This window comes from Pelodiscus sinensis, chromosome 30 (genome assembly GCF_052426305.1).
Source record: "Pelodiscus sinensis isolate ZL-2025 chromosome 30, ASM5242630v1, whole genome shotgun sequence".
Classification (NCBI taxonomy): domain Eukaryota; kingdom Metazoa; phylum Chordata; order Testudines; family Trionychidae; genus Pelodiscus; species Pelodiscus sinensis.
Window position 1 is genome coordinate 14,068,073 of NC_143081.1, and position 16,511 is coordinate 14,084,583.

Genomic DNA, 16,511 nt, shown 5'->3' on the forward strand with positions numbered 1-16,511 from the left:
TATGAGGCCCAGTTGGTGAAATATACACCTTGAAGCAAATGGATAAATCCCAGTTGTCACGTTTATGGGGGTTACCTGGACCTCTGACCATTCTCTGGTTTGTGAGGACTCAGACTGGACCCTCCCCTCTGTCATGGTTCAATATTAGGGTTCACCCCCCTTTCAAACAGGGTCCCAGCCTACAGATCCCCATGCACCACCCGTGATTTCTCTACAGGGTTAACTCCCTTTGCACCTTCACGTCTGCCCTCAGGAGCTGTGCCCCAAGTATCTGGCTTTCTCCATGCATGTTGTGTTTTATTTCCTACAATAGAAACCCAGGGTAACATACAAGAAAGTATCAGAAAGAAATTGCAGATCCATCATAGCAACAGTTTCATAGGATACAAATGTGTCTTATTACCCACATTGAGTTTCCCTTTACGAATCATTACCATAGCTTTCTCTTCCAAATTGTCTTTCCACCATAGCAGGAATGATACAGTATTTATTATTTTATTTATATATCTGTTTCTAGAACTCCAAACACATTGAAATAACTATTACATCACATAGTATTATAATAATGGCTTGAGCAGAAACTCAGATACTCAGACATCTACAAAACTTTTAATCCAAGACTTCATCAATGGGAAAAGCAAAACTTCAAGTCTTTCAGAAAATAGCATAATAATCTGGTCGCCTACATCAATGAGACATACACCCTCCCGAATACCTACCCTAAAAACAGAACAGTCATGAAATATCAAGCAAATTCAGGCAACTTCAGGCAAAAAACTCCCCTACTTCAGGCAAAATTTTCACATCCCCAACTGAGAAGAGATGGAGACTTCATGGGGATCAGTAGGGACTCTGATACAGCTTTTGACATTCACTCGTATATGCGGAAGTACCATGGACATGAAAACCATATCAATCCCATACATAATTAGAGGGATGTATATGAAGATTTATGGACAGATATGCACATTTGGATCTTATTTACACACCCGTAAAACTTCATAAACTCATTTGATTTCAGTGGAGTAAGTTCAGATTTTACCTCTTCCCAAACAGTCTGCATGTTATAGTCTCAAGGATACATCCATGTCACCAAAGTTTGAGAGGGGCAACCTTGCTAGTATGTAACTGAAAAAAAAACCACCTTAAAAATAATGAATAGATCTGAAGCACCTTAGAGCCTAACAAAAAATTTCAATGCTATTTTGAGCACAACCCAATCTGAAGAAATGGGTTGTGTCCACGAACGCTCACAATACCAACTACATTTTTTGTTATTCTCCAAGGGTGTCTCTAGACTACAGGGTTTTGTCGACGAAAGTGGACTTTTGTCAACAAAACTATACCTGCATCCACACTGCCTTTGAGTTATGTCGACATAACGTCGACAAAACTCAGCAGTTTTGTCGACGTAGGTAAACCTCATTCTACGAGGAATAACGCCTTTTGTTGACAGACTTCTGTCGATAGAAGGCATTATTGCATCTACACTGTCCTTTGCGTCCACACTGTTATGTCGACAAAGCGGCTTGCTTTGTTGACAGAACTGGATGTAGTCTAAACGCTCTTTGTCGACAGAAGCTTTGTCGACAGTATCTATCGACAGAACCCTGTAGTCTAGACATACCTCTAGTTATTGCAGGACTGTTCACTATTTTTTAAGTTTTTACGTATTGCCAGTTGAATGCATTTGAAAAGAAACAAGAGAAATCAAGAGCAAGTTCGGCTATTTTAGGTCCTGGAAACTAACCTCCACACAGTCAGTTTCTTCAGTGCAGCTTTGAGCTCCCTGTTCCTCATGCTATAGATGACCGGATTCATCATGGGAGGCACCAAGGAATAGAGAACAGATACTGTGAGGTCTAGATCTGATCTTGAGCTGGAAGTGGGCTTCAGGTACTCAAAGAAGCTAGTGCAAATGAACAGAGAGACCACAAACAGGTGGGGGAGGCAGGTGGAGAAGGCTTTATGCCGGCCCAGTTTTGAAGGGATTTTTAGCACTGCTTTGAGTATCTGAATGTACGACACAATGATAAAAATAAAACAGCTTAAAGCCAAAATTGCACCAATGGCAAAAAGTCCAATTTCACTGAGGTCCGAGTCGGAGCAGGCCAACTTTAGGAGCTGAGGGATTTCACAAAAGAACTGGTTGATGACATTGGACTGGCAGAAGGGTAACCGGAAGGTGTTCCCGGTGTGCAGGGCAGAGTACACAAAGCCAGAAATCCAGGCGCTGGTGGCCATGTAGACACAAGCTCCCCTGTTCATCACTCTCTCGTAGTGCAGCGGGTTGCAGATGGCGACATATCGGTCGTACGCCATGACAGTGAGCAAGGCAAAATCAGTCGTAGCAAAGACAAAAAAGAGAAAGACTTGGGCGACACAGGCAGGAAAAGAAATTGACCTGTTGTGCATGAGTGAGTTGGCCATGGATTTGGGGATGGTGACAGAGAGTGAGCCAAGGTCTAGGATGGCCAGATTCACCAAAAAGAAGTACATGGGGGTGTGAAGATGGCGGTCAAGAGCTATGGCTGAGATGATGAGAAGGTTCCCCACCAGAGCAGCCAGGTAAATCACTAGAAACACCACAAAGTGCAAAATCTGCAGCTCCCACACATCGGAGAACCCAACCAGGAGGAAGACAGTCACGGTGGTTCGGTTGGGCATTTTCTTCCTTGGCACGTTGTGCAAAAGCTGTGGAAGGAAGCAAGAAAAAGACCCATGGTGAGCATCAGAAGGTCCAAGGGAATGTGCCTGATTCCCCACAGTCATAACCCCTACTGTGTGCATCTTAGATGCAGAGTCTTTGTCAAGTCTGTTGAGTGGCACTTGTGAGTTATCACACACTTGTGAAATGGTGCAGCTAGATCAGAAGACCCAAGTTCTAATCCTACTGATCTTCTCTACATCTCTGAGCAGCGTCAGAGAGACGGCCTTTGGCTGGGGACTTCAGACCCCCATTTCACTGCACTCTAGGTTGAACCTCTCTAGTCTGGTACTCTTAGGGTTGCCAGATACTTTAATAAAAAATCCAGAACATAGCAGGAAAAAAATTGGTTTAGCAAAAAAAAAAAAAAGTGATTCACTTCACCTTTAAAAATTCCTGTGCTCCTTGCTCCCTCTCCCCCACGGGAATATCTCCACCAGACTTTCTTCCAAGGAAAACATTTTACATGTCCAGTATTTTGTGTTTTTTTTTACCGGACAGTCTTCATGAGAACCGGACACCTGGCAACCCTAAGCACCCTCAGGACCTGATTCGTGCTGAACGAGAGAATTTTCCAGACCATGGACGGTCAATATTGTCTAGCAGTATTACCTCACACTTCCACTCCTGGCTGTGCTCCTAGAAGGCATGTAAGGGTACATTAGAGCTAAAGAACAGCACAGAACACAGAGAGCCAGGCCTGGTTGCTGCAAACACACATTGTGGGGAAAACTTGCCTACCACCCATGATAAGTGGACATCTGGCTAACTAAAATCATGTTGGAGCATGGATGTTGCCGGACTAGAGAGTTTGAACCTGTAGTATGTTTCATGGACACTCTGTGGGCTACCAACTTTGATGCTCGCTCAGGCTACATCTACACTTTTTTTTCAGAAGAGGTATGCAAATAACGCTTGCCTTTGCATACCTTTCGCTCTTTTTCTTTCACGGAAGAGGCTTTTCCACCATTCAGCTCCATCTACATGGGGCCAAACATCAGGAAAAAAAACACTCTTTTAAAAGCCCCTGTAAACCTTGTTTTATGAGAAATAAAGTGGCTTTAGAAAGATGTTTTTTCCGAACAGTTGGCCCCTTGTAGATGGGACCAAATATCAGAAAAGTCTCTTCCAGAAAAAGAATCAGCAGAAGATATGCAAAAGCAAGTGCAGTTTGTACATCTTTTTCCAAAACAAAAACACAGTGTAGCCCTACCCTCCGTTTTTGCCATACAGTGTTTTCCTTTCAAACAGAAACACCACTACAATACAGCAAGTGGCTTTGAAATTGTGCTGTTATCTGACACTGTTCCAATTCCCACTCTCTGTTAAGTCCAAGTTTCCAAGGATGCGGGGTCAGATTGTTTTCTGCTAAAATCACTTCAATGAGGAATTGAGCTTTCAGTGGAAAAAATTGTCATGGGAAGGCTCTGCTATCCTAGAAAAAACACACAGGCATGGACCAGCTGGAAACAGCACTTTTAAAAGGCAAGCAGCATGTTTCTTTTGCAGTCAGCTATTCCCCCAAATTGTTTGGTTTTCAATTAACACCAAACAAAGTGCTTTGGTGTTAATAACAAAAATCTTTTTTTTTCTTCTCACAGAAAAGAAATTAGAGCAACTGTAAAGGCTTGATATTAAAAGGCTCTAAAAGTTTCAGTGGTAACTCAGAGTTTTGTTATTAATTGTGCCCAGTGTATCAATAGCCCAACCTGTAAATTGTGCCGTCTATTAACATCCAAACCTGTATCCAAAAAGCAAACTTACTGTGCTGGTATTTGTGGCAATTTCCTTCCTTGTGATACATTTATTAGTCCAGGGCTCTTTAAGCATTGTCCATCCTTGTGTCTCTCAGTAGTGACCCAATAAGCATTGTCGGTAATGTCTTCAATCGCTCTCTCTTTTTCTGTCTTCTGATAATGATCCAGGCCAGCTGAGGCACTAGCTGTTTGCAGAACAATGTATATATTAGCAGCACAGCCAAGTGACAGAGAACAGCCCAGAGCTGACGTGCACCAGAGCCCCGGTTGGCCTGGGACAGCCTGGTCCTTCGTTAACCCTGCACACTCCACTCTGCAAGGGGAGAGATTTTTTTGTTTCCCCTGCGTTACATCAGCAGCTCTTGAGATGTGGCCCCCAAAGGCTCCCACAGCTCAGGCTGCCCCGGGGGTTTGACACTGGCCACTAAGAAGCAGCCGGAGGCAAATCTGAAAGTGCGGAGCTGGGTCCTAAACAGAAATAAACTGATGCCATTTCCTGAGCAATTTACACTGAATATGGCCCTTGGATTTCAGTGGGGCTGCTTTGCTTTCCATCGGCAGGGAAAGCTGGCCCTTGGAAACCGGTTCTGTGTGGTCTTTGCCCGTGAATCTGAATGGAACAAGTGTTCAGTGTTACTATCCAGTCTTCACCTTCTTAGCAGTGTTCCCCATGGGACTAATGACAAGAGTTCAACTTTTAATGGTTAAGGAGCAATTCATTCTGAATGGGGGCAGATCTCTGGAAGAGTCCATGGTTGCTAAGATAACTTGCGTCTGATTTTCCGCAACTGTTGCATGAATGGCACAGCCAACTTTTCCGTTTCTTTCTTTCTTTCTTTCTTTCTTTCTTTCTTTCTTTCTTTCTTTCTTTCTTTCTTTCTTTCTTTCTTTCTTTCTTTCTTTCTTTCTTTCTTTCTTTCTTGACTAAATCTAGACTACAGTATCCTGGAAAAACTCTATTGCATCTGCTCTTCAGACATTTTTTGCTATGAGGAAGAAGGGCTCTTCCAAAAGAGGAGGTTTTTCCAAAATTTGACCCAGTGAAGACAGGCCAAATTTTGGAAAAGCCTCTTTCGACAAAATTATCGGAAAAGGTATGCAAATTGCAGAGCGTAACCTTTGGCCTTTAAAAAGAGACAGTCTAGACGTAGCCTTTCTTTCTTGCTTTCTTTCTTCTCCTGCTGCTCTGAGGTGGGCGGAGCCCCAAGCCCTTTACATCACTGCCAGAGCAGAACGCAGTGTGCATGAGGCAGTGCGGAGAGGCTTCCATGTGCGTCCATAACCTTCCTCCTGAGGCCCTGCCTCTTCCTCTTGAGGCCCCACCTCTTCCCCCTGAGAATCTCCACCCACCTTGTCCAGCCACTCCACAAGTGTGTTTCCCCTACACCAGGAAATTTGGTCAGTGTAACTACATTGCTATGGGAGGTGAAAAATCCACACTTCTGAGGGATGCAATTCAACCCACTAAGCCTGGAGTGTAGACAGCACTAGATGGACAGGAGAAACCATATCTCAGGAGAGTGGATTGTGTAGGCCAGCTGGAGAGCCCCTTCCATTGATTTTGGGAATGTCTTCACTGGAGTGCTCCAGGGGCCCCACAGTGGCAGTGTTTTAAGATTCAAGAACCCCACCCCCGCCCAATATCCTTGTCAGGATTCCTCTGGGACAAAGAGGTGGGGAACTGAAGTTGGCTTACCCCACAATATCTTCACCGGGCGTTCTCACAACTTGAAAGCCCACCTCTGGCTGTGTAAAGTCTGCTCATACAACCATAAAAAATCACATTCTGCCACCCAGAGGAGCTTGCGGCACCATCGGGCCATTGGATGGATGAAAAATCGTTGGTCAAATCCAGATCCCGTGGCCGGCAAACTCACAATTATTCTGGTTATTCCAGGCCTAACTGCAATTCCCATCACTTCTCTGGTCAGTCAAAGGCCTCATCTCTGCCCCTCTCTTCGGGACACAATGCAAAGAGAAGGGTGTGAGCACCTCATGTATTATCTGCAGGAGGAACATCACAGTTCCAGTGTCACCCTGGAGATCCTGTGTCCTCACAGATACGTGAGCTGGGTGAGGAGTCCAGGTACTGCCCCGAAGCCAGCTGAGCGTAGGGTCCCTGCTCCTGGGCCTGCCATGCTCTCCCCGAAGTGTTATCAGTGATGGGAAGGGAGCCGGGTCTTTCTCCTCAGCCACCGGAGGGAAAGGTGGAGCCGAGAGTTCTCTCAGTGAAGCACCACACTGTACTGGGTGGGGATGGAGGATCTGGAGAAGCTTATCCATTCTGCCTCTTCTCTCTCTACCCCAGGCCCAGCTGCCAAATGGGTGAGGAGAGAGAAGCAGGAGGAAAACCAGAGCCAAGGCCCATAATAATTTGAAATCTGGAAGATGGGCACTTGACCCCACATGCCCACATATACACATTACCCCTGTGGTCATATGTACTTCCTAGTTTAGCCACAACATATCATAAGATCCTATGGCTGGGAGAGACCTCAGGAGTCATCGAATCCAGCCCTCTACCCAAAGCAGGACCAACCCCAACTCAACCATCCCAGCCAGGGCTTGGTCAAGCTGGGACTGAACCACCTCTAGGAATGGAGATTACACCCCATCCCTAGGGAACCCATCCCAGTGCTTCATCACCCTCCTGGGGAAATAGTTTTTCCTAATATCCAATCTAGACCTCCCCCACTGTAACTTAAGACCCTTGCTCCACATTCTGGCATCTGCCACCCCTGAGAACAGCCTCTCTCCAGCCTCTTTGGAACCCCACTTCAGGAAGTTGAAGGCTGCTCTCAAATCCCTCCTCGCTCTTTGCTTCTGCAGTCTAAACAAACCCAAATCTCTCAAATATTTAGAGAAGTCATTTGATGAACAACACCAAATAATTAACACATTTCAGGAAACAGTGATCTAGACATCGACAGTCATTGACAGAAAAAGAGGCACAATATGGCATTGACCCATATTGTCATCCATCTATCTATCTCCTCATATATACTGCTTTTATCTAATGCATGTGTTGTGTGCACAAACATACATTATTATTATTTCTACTATTACTACTACTACTAATACAATCAATTAAGAATCAATTTATTCATTCCTACATTCAATGAAAATGATTGCTTAATAAATATTCATGAGTTACTCAATATTGATGAGTTACTTAATATTGATGAGTTACTTAATATTGATTGGTCAAATCAACACCAGCTCCATGAAGCAAATGGAAAAATCCCAGTTGTCATGGTTACTGGGGTTACCTGCACCTCTGACCCTTTTCTCATTCTTCAGGAGTCAGCATGGACTCTCCCCACTGTTAAGGTGCAATATTGGGGTTCATTCTTCTCTCAAACAGGGTCCCAGCCTAGAGCACCGCTGTGCAACACCTGTGATTTCTCCACATGGCTGACTCACTTTGCACCTGCATGCCTGCCCTCGGGAGCTGCGCCCCGAGTAGCTGGCTTTCCCCATACAAGTTGTGTTTTCTTTACCACAATAGGAACCAAGGGTAACATACAAGAAAGTATCAGAAAGCAATTCCAGATCCATCATAGCAACAGTTTCATAGGATACAAATGTGTCTTTATTACCCATACTGAATTTCTCTTTAGGAATCATTACCATAGCTTTCTCTTCCAAAATGTCGTTCCACCATAACAGGAATGATACCGTGTTTATTATTTGATTTATATATCTGCTTCCAGAGCGCCAAACACATTGAAATAACAATTACGTCAAATTAGCATTATAATAATTGCTTGGTCAGAAACTCAGATACCCAGACATCTACAAAACTTTTTATCCAAGTCTTCATCAATGGGAAAAGGAAAACTTCAAGTCTTTCAGAAAATACCAAGATAATCTGGTAGCCTACCCCAATGAGATATAAACCCTCGCAAAGACCTACCCTAAAAAGAGAACAGTCAACTCATAAACAAAAAAATGAAACAAAAGAATAGGACCTGGGGATTGCAGCAGATGAGAAGCTGGATGTGAGTCAACAGTGCCCTTGTTGCCAATAAGACCAATGCCATATTGGGCTGCATTAGAACTAGAGAAGTGATTATTCCCCTTTATTTGGTACTGGGGAAGACACATCTGGAGTATGGCATCCAGTTCTGGGACCCCATACAGAATGGACGTTGACAAATAGGAGAGTCCTGTGGAGGGCAAACAAAATGATAAGGGGGCTGGAGTACATGAATTACAAGGAGAGGCCGAGGGATTTGGGCTTGTTTAGTCTACAGAAAAGAAGAGTGAGGGGGGATTTGAGAACAGCCTTCAACTACCTGAAGTGGGGTTCCAGAGAGGCTGGAGAGAGGCTGTTCTCGGTGGGGGTAGATGATAGAACAAGGAGCAATGGGCTCAAGTTGCAGTGGGGGAAGTCTAGGCTGGAGATTAGGAAAAGCTTGCTAGGAGTGGGTGAATCACTGAGGGTATGTCTACACTACCTCGCTAGTTCGAACTAGCGGGGTAATGTATGCATACCGCACTTGCTAATGAAGCCCGGGATTTGAATTTCCCGGGCTTCATTAGCATAAGCGGGGAGCCGCCATTTTTAAATCCCCGCTGCTTCGAACACCGTGCAGCGCGGCTACACGGGGCTCGAACTAGGTAGTTCGGACTAGGGTGCCTATTCCGAACTACCGGTACACCTCGTTTCACGAGGAGTAACGGTAGTTCGGAATAGGAACCTAGTCCGGACTACCTAGTTCGAGCCCCGTGTAGCCGCGCTGCATGGGGTTCGAAGCAGCGGGGATTTAAAAATGGCGGCTCCCCGCTTATGCTAATGAAGCCCGGGAAATTCAAATCCCGGGCTTCATTAGCAAGTGCGGTATGCATACATTACCCCGCTAGTTCGAACTAGCGGGGTAGTGTAGACATACCCTGAGATGAGTTCCCTAGGGAGGGGGTGAAATCTCTATCCCTAGAAATTTTTAATTCCCGGTCTGACAGAGCCATGGCTGGGATGATTGAGTTGGGGTTGATCATGGTTTGGGAAGGGATTTGGACTCGATGTCTCCTGCGGTCTCTTCCAAACCTAATCATCTGTGATTCTCTGACAGAAAGGAAATAGCAAGGAAATTCAAGAGAAATGTCCCCTAGTTCAGGGAAAATATTCACATCTCCAACTGAGAAGAGATGGAGACTTCATGGAGATCAGTAAGGACATTGGTACAGCTTTTGACATTCACTAGTATATGCTGAGGTACCATGGAGATGATACCCATAGCAATCCCATACATAATTAGAGGGATGCATATGAAGATTTATGGACAGATATGCACATTCGAATCTTCTTTACACGGCTGTAAATCTTCCAAATCTCAATTCATTTCAGTGGAATTAGTTCAGAGTTTACCTCTTCCAAAACAGTTGGTATGTTATAGTCTCAAGGATACATCCATCTCACCAAAGTTTCAGAGGGGCAACCTTGCTAGTCTGTAACTGAAAAAAAAAACGTATAAAATAATTAATAGACTTGAAGCACCTTAAGGTACGTCAGACTACAGGCTGGTGTCAACAGAAGTTTTGTCGACAGATACTGTTGACAAAGCTTCTGTCGACAAAGAGCGTCTAGACTACATCCAGTTCTGTCGACAAAGCAAGCCGCTTTGTCAACATAACAGTGTGGATGCAAAGGACAGTGGAGATGCAATAACGCCTTCTGTCGACAGAACTCTGTCAACAAAAGGCATTATTCCTCATAGAATGGGATTTACAGCCATCGACAAAACTGCAGAGTTCTGTCGACGTTATGTCGACAGAACTCAGCAGCAGTGTAGACGCAGGTATAGTTTTGTCGACAAAAGTCCACTTTTGTCGACAAAACCCTGTAGTCTAGACATACCCTTAGAGATCAACAGAAAATTTCGATGGTATCATCTGAAGAAATGGGTTGTACCCATGAAAGCTCATGATACCATGTACACTTTATGTTAGTCTCAAAGGTGTTGCAGGACTCTTCACTATTTCACACGTTGCTAGTTGATTGCATTTACAAAGACACAAAATGAAATCAAGAGCAAGCCCAGCTATTTTAAGTCCTGGAGACTAACCTCCGCACAGTCAGTCTCTTCAATGCAACTTTGAGCTCCCTGTTCCTCATACTGTAGATGACCGGGTTCATCATGGGAGGCACCAAGGAATAGAGAACAGACACCACGAGGTCTAGACCTGATCTTGAGCTGGAGGTGGGCTTCAAGTACTCAAAGAAACTAGTGCAAATTAACAGGGAAACCACAGTGAGGTGAGGGAGGCAGGTGGAGAAGGCTTTATGACGGCCCTGCTTAGAAGGGATTCTCAGGACCGCTCTGAAGATCTGAACGTAGGACACAATAATAAAAATAAAACAGCTTAAAATTAAAATTGCACCAATGGCAAAAAGTCCAACTTCACTGGGGTCCGAGTCAGAGCAGGCCAACTTGAGGAGCTGGGGGATTTCACAGAAGAACTGGTTGATGACGTTTGACTGACAGAAGGGTAACCGGAAGGTGTTCCCGGTGTGCAGGGCAGAGTACACAAAGCCAGCAATCCAGGCTCCAGTGGCCATGTAGACACAAGCATTCCTGTTCATCACTTCCTTGTAGTGCAGGGGGTGGCAGATGGCGACGTGTCGGTCGTAGGCCATGACAGTGAGTAAGGCAAAATCAGTCGTAGTAAAGACAAAAAAGAGAAAGACTTGGGAGACACATCCAGGATAGGAAATTACCCTGGTGTCCAGGAGGGAGTTGACCATAGATTTGGGGATGGTGACAGAGAGTGAGCCAAGGTCTAGGATGGCCAGATTCACCAAAAAGAAGTACATGGGGGTGTGAAGATGGCAGTCGAGTGCTACAGCTGAGATGATGAGAAGGTTCCCCACCAGGGCAGCCAGATAAATCACTAGAAACACCACAAAGTGTAAAATCTGCAGCTCCCGCACGTCAGAGAACCCAACCAGGAGGAAGACGGTCACGGTGGTTCTGTTGGACATTTCCTTCATCGGCACGTGTGCGATGGCTGGGAAGGAACCAAGAATACGACCCATGGTGAGCATTAGATGGTCAAAGGGAATGTGCCTGATTCCTCACACTCATAACTCATTATGTGTGCATCTGAGATGAACAGTCCCTGGCACGTCCGTCGAGTGGGACACACTTGTAAAATGGTGTGTCTAGATCAGAAGATCTAGTTCTAATCCTACTGACCTTCTCTACATCTCTGAGCAGGGCCAGAGAGACAGCCTGTGGTTGGGGACTTCAGACCCCCATTACACTACACTACAGTGTGCAACCTCTCAAGTACGGCATCCCCAGAACCTAGCTGGGGCTGAATCAGAGAATTTTCTGGACCATAGGAGGCCAATATTGTCCAGTAGCATCACAAACATTCCTGCTGCTTGCTGGGCTCTTAGAAGACATTTAGGGGTAAAATAGAACTAAATAACAGCACAGTACACTGAGAGTCAGGACTGCTGACTGGAAACAAACTAGGGGACTGCAGGAATCTTGTCTACAACCCATGATAAGGGGACATCGGGCTAATTAAAATCACATTGGAGCTTGGATGTTGCCAGTCCAGAGAGTTTATCGACACACTAACTTTGCTGCTCTCTCAGTTTTTGCCATATATAGTTTTCCTTTCAAAGAGAAACAAACACCACTACAATACAGCAAATTGGATTGTAATTGTGCTGTTATTCAACACTGTTCCAATTCCCACTCTGTCTTCTATCCAAATTTCCCAGGACGAGCGCTCAGAATTCTTTCTGCTAAAATCATTTTCACGGGGAGCTGAGTTTTCTGTAGAAAAAATTTTCATGGGAAGTCTTTGCTATCCTAGAAAAGCAACGTAGGCCTGGGCCAACTGAAAACAGCTCTTTTTAAAGGCAAGCGGCATATTTCATTTGTGGTCAGTTCTTCCCCAAAATTGTTTGGTTTTCAAATAACACCGGACAAAATGCTTTGGTATTAATATCAAGGTATTCTTTTCCCTTTAGCAGAAACAAAATCAGAACAGCTCTAAATACTTGATAGTAAAAGGCTCCAAAAATTCCAGTGGTAATTCTGCCTAGGTCTAGACTGCATCACTTTTCCCTGATACCAGAGGTATCCCGGAAAAGCAACGCCACATCCAAGAAACATGTCAGCTTTTTCAAAAATACAATTTGAAAAAACATATGTGCTCCTTCGTGCTCCCTGTAAACCTTGTTCTATGAGGAAGAAGGGACATGTCAAAAGAGCACTTTCTTCTGAAATGTGGTGCCGTGCAGACATGCCAATTTCTGAAAAGCCTCTTTCGAAAGTAAATTGGAAAAAGATACGCTATTTGCGCCAATTGTGTTTCTTTTTCTGAATTAGCATTGTAGTGTAGACTTAGCCTCAGAGTTTTTTTGTTAATTGTGCCCAGTCTATGAATACCCAAACCTCTATTCAAAAGAGCAAACTTACTGTGCTGGTCTTTGTGGCAATTTCCTTCCTTGTGATACATTTATTAGTCCAGGGCTCTTTAATCATTGTCCATCCTTGTGTCTCTCAATAGTGACCCAGTAGTCACATCTGATGAAGTAGGTCTTTGCCCACGAAAGCTTATACTCCAATACGTCTGTGAGTCTGTAAGGTGACACAGGACTCTTTGTCCCAACAGTCATTGTCGGAAATGTCTTTAATGGCTGTCAGACTTTCTGTCTTCCGATAATGATCCAGGCCAGCTGAGGCACTAGGTGTTTGCAGAACAATGTATATATTAGCAGCACAGCCAAGTGACAGAGAACAGCCCAGCGCTGACGTGCACCAGAGCCCCAGCTGGCCTGGGACAGCCTGGTTCTTCGTTAACCCTGCACACTCCTCTCTGCAAGGGGAGAGATTTTTTTGTTTTCCCTGAATTGCAGCAGCTGCTCTTGGGATGTGGATTTCAGTGGCAGGAAGGGGTTTCCTTTCCATCGGCAGGGAAAACTGGCCCTAGGAAGCAGGATCAGATGTATGTTCTTTGCCTGTGAATCTAAATTGAGCAAGAGTTTAATGTTGCTACTCAGTCTGCACCTTCTTAGCAATGTGCCCCAAGGGACTAATGACAAGAGTGCAACTTTGAATGGTTAAGGAGCAGTTCATTCTGAATGGGGACAGATCTTTGGAATTGTCCATGATTACTAAGATAACTTGCATATGATTTTCCACTGCAGTTGAATGAATGACACAGCCAACTTTCCCTTTCTTTCTTTCTTTCTTTCTTTCTTTCTTTCTTTCTTTCTTTCTTTCTTTCTTTCTTTCTTTCTTTCTTTCTTTCTTTCTTTCTTTCTTTCTTCCCAGCATGGCCTTTGTCAGGCCAGGACTTAAAAACTTCTAGGGATGGATTTCACCCTAGGTAACCCATTCCAGTGCTTCTCCACCCGCCTAGGGAAATAGTTTTTCCTAATATCCAACTTAGACTCCCCCTCCTACCCTACAACTTGAGACCATTGCTACTTGTTCTGCCATCTGCCACCACTGAGAACAGCCCCGTTTTGGAGCCCTCCTTCAGGAAGTTGCAGGCTGCTCTCAAATCCCCCCTCACTCTTCGCTTCTGCAGACTGAACAAGCCCAAATCCCTCAGCCCCTCCTTATAAGTCATGTGCTCCAGCCATCTCAGCATTTTGGTTTCCCTCCGCGGGACTCTTCAATATGTGCACATCCTTTCTGTAGTGGGGGCCCCCGAACTGGATGCGATACTCCAGCTGTGTCCCCTCTGTTCCGAATAAAGGGGAATAATCCCTTTTCCAGATCCACTGTGGGCAGACAAGTGTCTGAACACCTGTGCCACCTGTTTGGTGAGAGGAACATGTCTTGTTCCTAGGAAGCCTGGCCGTGCTCCTTCCCCACCGATCCATCTCTTTGGTCTTTCTTATGTATCTTATTGTGGTCTGCTCTGATCTCCTGCATGACACATGCCAAGTCCTTCCCTAAATACTTCCTGGTTTCAGTTTGTCTCATTTCAAGTTCCAGCTGTTGAATCAGGTTATACCTTTCCTCTGTATATTGAGGAGCTTAGTATTAAATATTCTGTAGTCACGTCACCCTGATGTTTCCTGTTAAGTTAAATACATCGGGCTCTTTGAGTCTACCATTACTAGACTTTAGTAAGGCGTTTGATACAGTCTTGCATGGTATTCATATCAATAAACTAGGTAAATACAACTTAGATGGGGCTACTATAAGGTGGGTGCAAAACTGGCTGGAGAATCATACTCAGAGAGTAGTTATGAATGGTTCACAATACTGCTGGAAAGATATAACAAGTGGGGTTCCTCAGGGGTCTGTTTTGGGACCGGCTGTTTGGGACGAAGTTTACTGGGGCTGCCGACAAAGGGCTTTGATGTCGGCAGGGGAGCATCCAGACTAGCGTGCTGAGCGGACAAACAGCTGATCAGCTGTTTGTCGGCTCAGCGCGGCAGCCATGTAAATGTAAATGAAGCCGCAATCATTTAAATCGCGGCTTCATTTACCTTTGCCAAAACAACAAATCTACATGGCTCCGTTGACGGAGCCATGTAGTTTAGACGTACCCTAGGGGTTATAGTGGACCACAAGTTGAATATGAGTCAGCAGTGTGATGCTGTTGCAAAAAAAGCAAACATGATTCTTGGTGGCATTAACAGGTGTGTTGTGAGCAAGATACGAGAAGTCATTCTTCCGCTCTACTCTGTGCTGGTTAGGCCTCAGTTGGAGTATTGTGTCCAGCTCTGGGCACCGCATTTCAACAAAGATGTGGAGAAATTGGAGAGGGCCCAAAGAAGAGCAACAAGAATGATTAAAGATCTAGAGAACATGAGCTATGAAGGAAGGCTGAAAGGAATTGGGTTTGTTTAGTTTAGAAAAGAGAAGATTGAGAGGGGACATGATAGCAGTTTTCAGATATCTAAAAGTGTGTCATAAGGAGGTGGGAGAAAACTTGTTCATCATGGCCTCTGAGGATAGAACAAGAAGCAATGGGCTTAAACTGAGGCAAGGGAGGTTTAGGTTGGACTTTAGGAAAAAGTTCCTACCTGTCAGGGTGGTGAAACACTGGAATAAATTGCCCAGGGAGGTTGTGGAATCCCCATCTCTGGAGATATTTAAGAGTAGGTTAGATAAATGTCTATCAGGGACGGTCTAGACAGTATTTGGTCCTGCCATGAGGGCAGGGGACTGGACTCGATGACTCTCGAGGTCCCTTCCAGTCCTAGTGTTCTATGATTCTATGATTATCATGTATGTTTTCTAATCCCGTATTTGTTCCTGTGGCACCTAAATGAGTTTATTGTGTGTGTTGTTTGCACAGAGAAAATAAAAATGTATTTCCTAAGAAAGAAAGAAAGAAAGAAAGAAAGAAAGAAAGAAAGAAAGAAAGAAAGAAAGAAAGAAAGAAAGAAAGAAAGAAAGAAAGAAAGAAAGAAAGAAAGAAAGAAAGAACAACAAACTTGTTGAAGAGGTATCGACACTGAATTCCTCTGAGGGAATGAAATTGTCGATAAACATGAAACATTAGGCCTTGTCTACACCCAGGCCCACCGACCGAGTGAGGCAAAAGGGCAGCTACCCCAGGGCCCATTGATTCAGACTGACCCAAGACTTCCAGTTGCTGCTGCTGCTCTGAGGTGGGCAGAGCCATGTACCTTTTAAATTACTGCTGGAGAAGCATGCAGTGTGCTCAGGGCAGCGCTTAGGGGCTTTCACATGCGTCCATAATCATACTCCTGAGGTTCCGCCTCTTTCTCTTGAGGCCCCACCGCTTCCTCCTAAGGCCCATCCCTTTCATCCTGATGCCCCACTCCTTCCTGTTGAGGCCCCACCCCTTCCTGTTGAGGCCCCGCCCCTTCATCCTAAGGCCCCTCCCCTTCTCCCTGAGAATTTTCCTCCACCTTGCCCAGGGATTCTGCAAGTGTGTTGACCCTACACTGGAGAATTAGGTCAGTGTAACTACAGGAAACCCCCTCCTTACGATGTCCCGTGTTGTGACCCCCCCCCGCATCCTGCTCTTACGACCATTTTTGTAAGTGTCTCTGACTTACATCCTTGGCCTGCATTTATGATGGTGCACAG

The 16,511-nt window shown here is 44.9% G+C and overlaps 2 protein-coding genes across 2 annotated transcripts; both read right to left on the reverse strand.

Annotated features, from left to right (window-relative positions):
* Positions 1-1,731: 1,731 nt before the first annotated feature.
* On the reverse strand, positions 1,732-2,667 carry LOC102444023 (olfactory receptor 14A16-like). The gene has a single exon (XM_006135705.3). The coding sequence runs from the start codon at positions 2,665-2,667 to the stop codon at positions 1,732-1,734; it is 936 nt and encodes a 311-aa protein (XP_006135767.3).
* Positions 2,668-10,513: 7,846 nt separating this feature from the next.
* Positions 10,514-11,449, reverse strand: LOC102444262 (olfactory receptor 14A16-like). Its single transcript, XM_006135706.2, has one exon. It carries the CDS (start codon positions 11,447-11,449, stop codon positions 10,514-10,516), a length of 936 nt encoding a protein of 311 aa, XP_006135768.2.
* Positions 11,450-16,511: the final 5,062 nt, after the last annotated feature.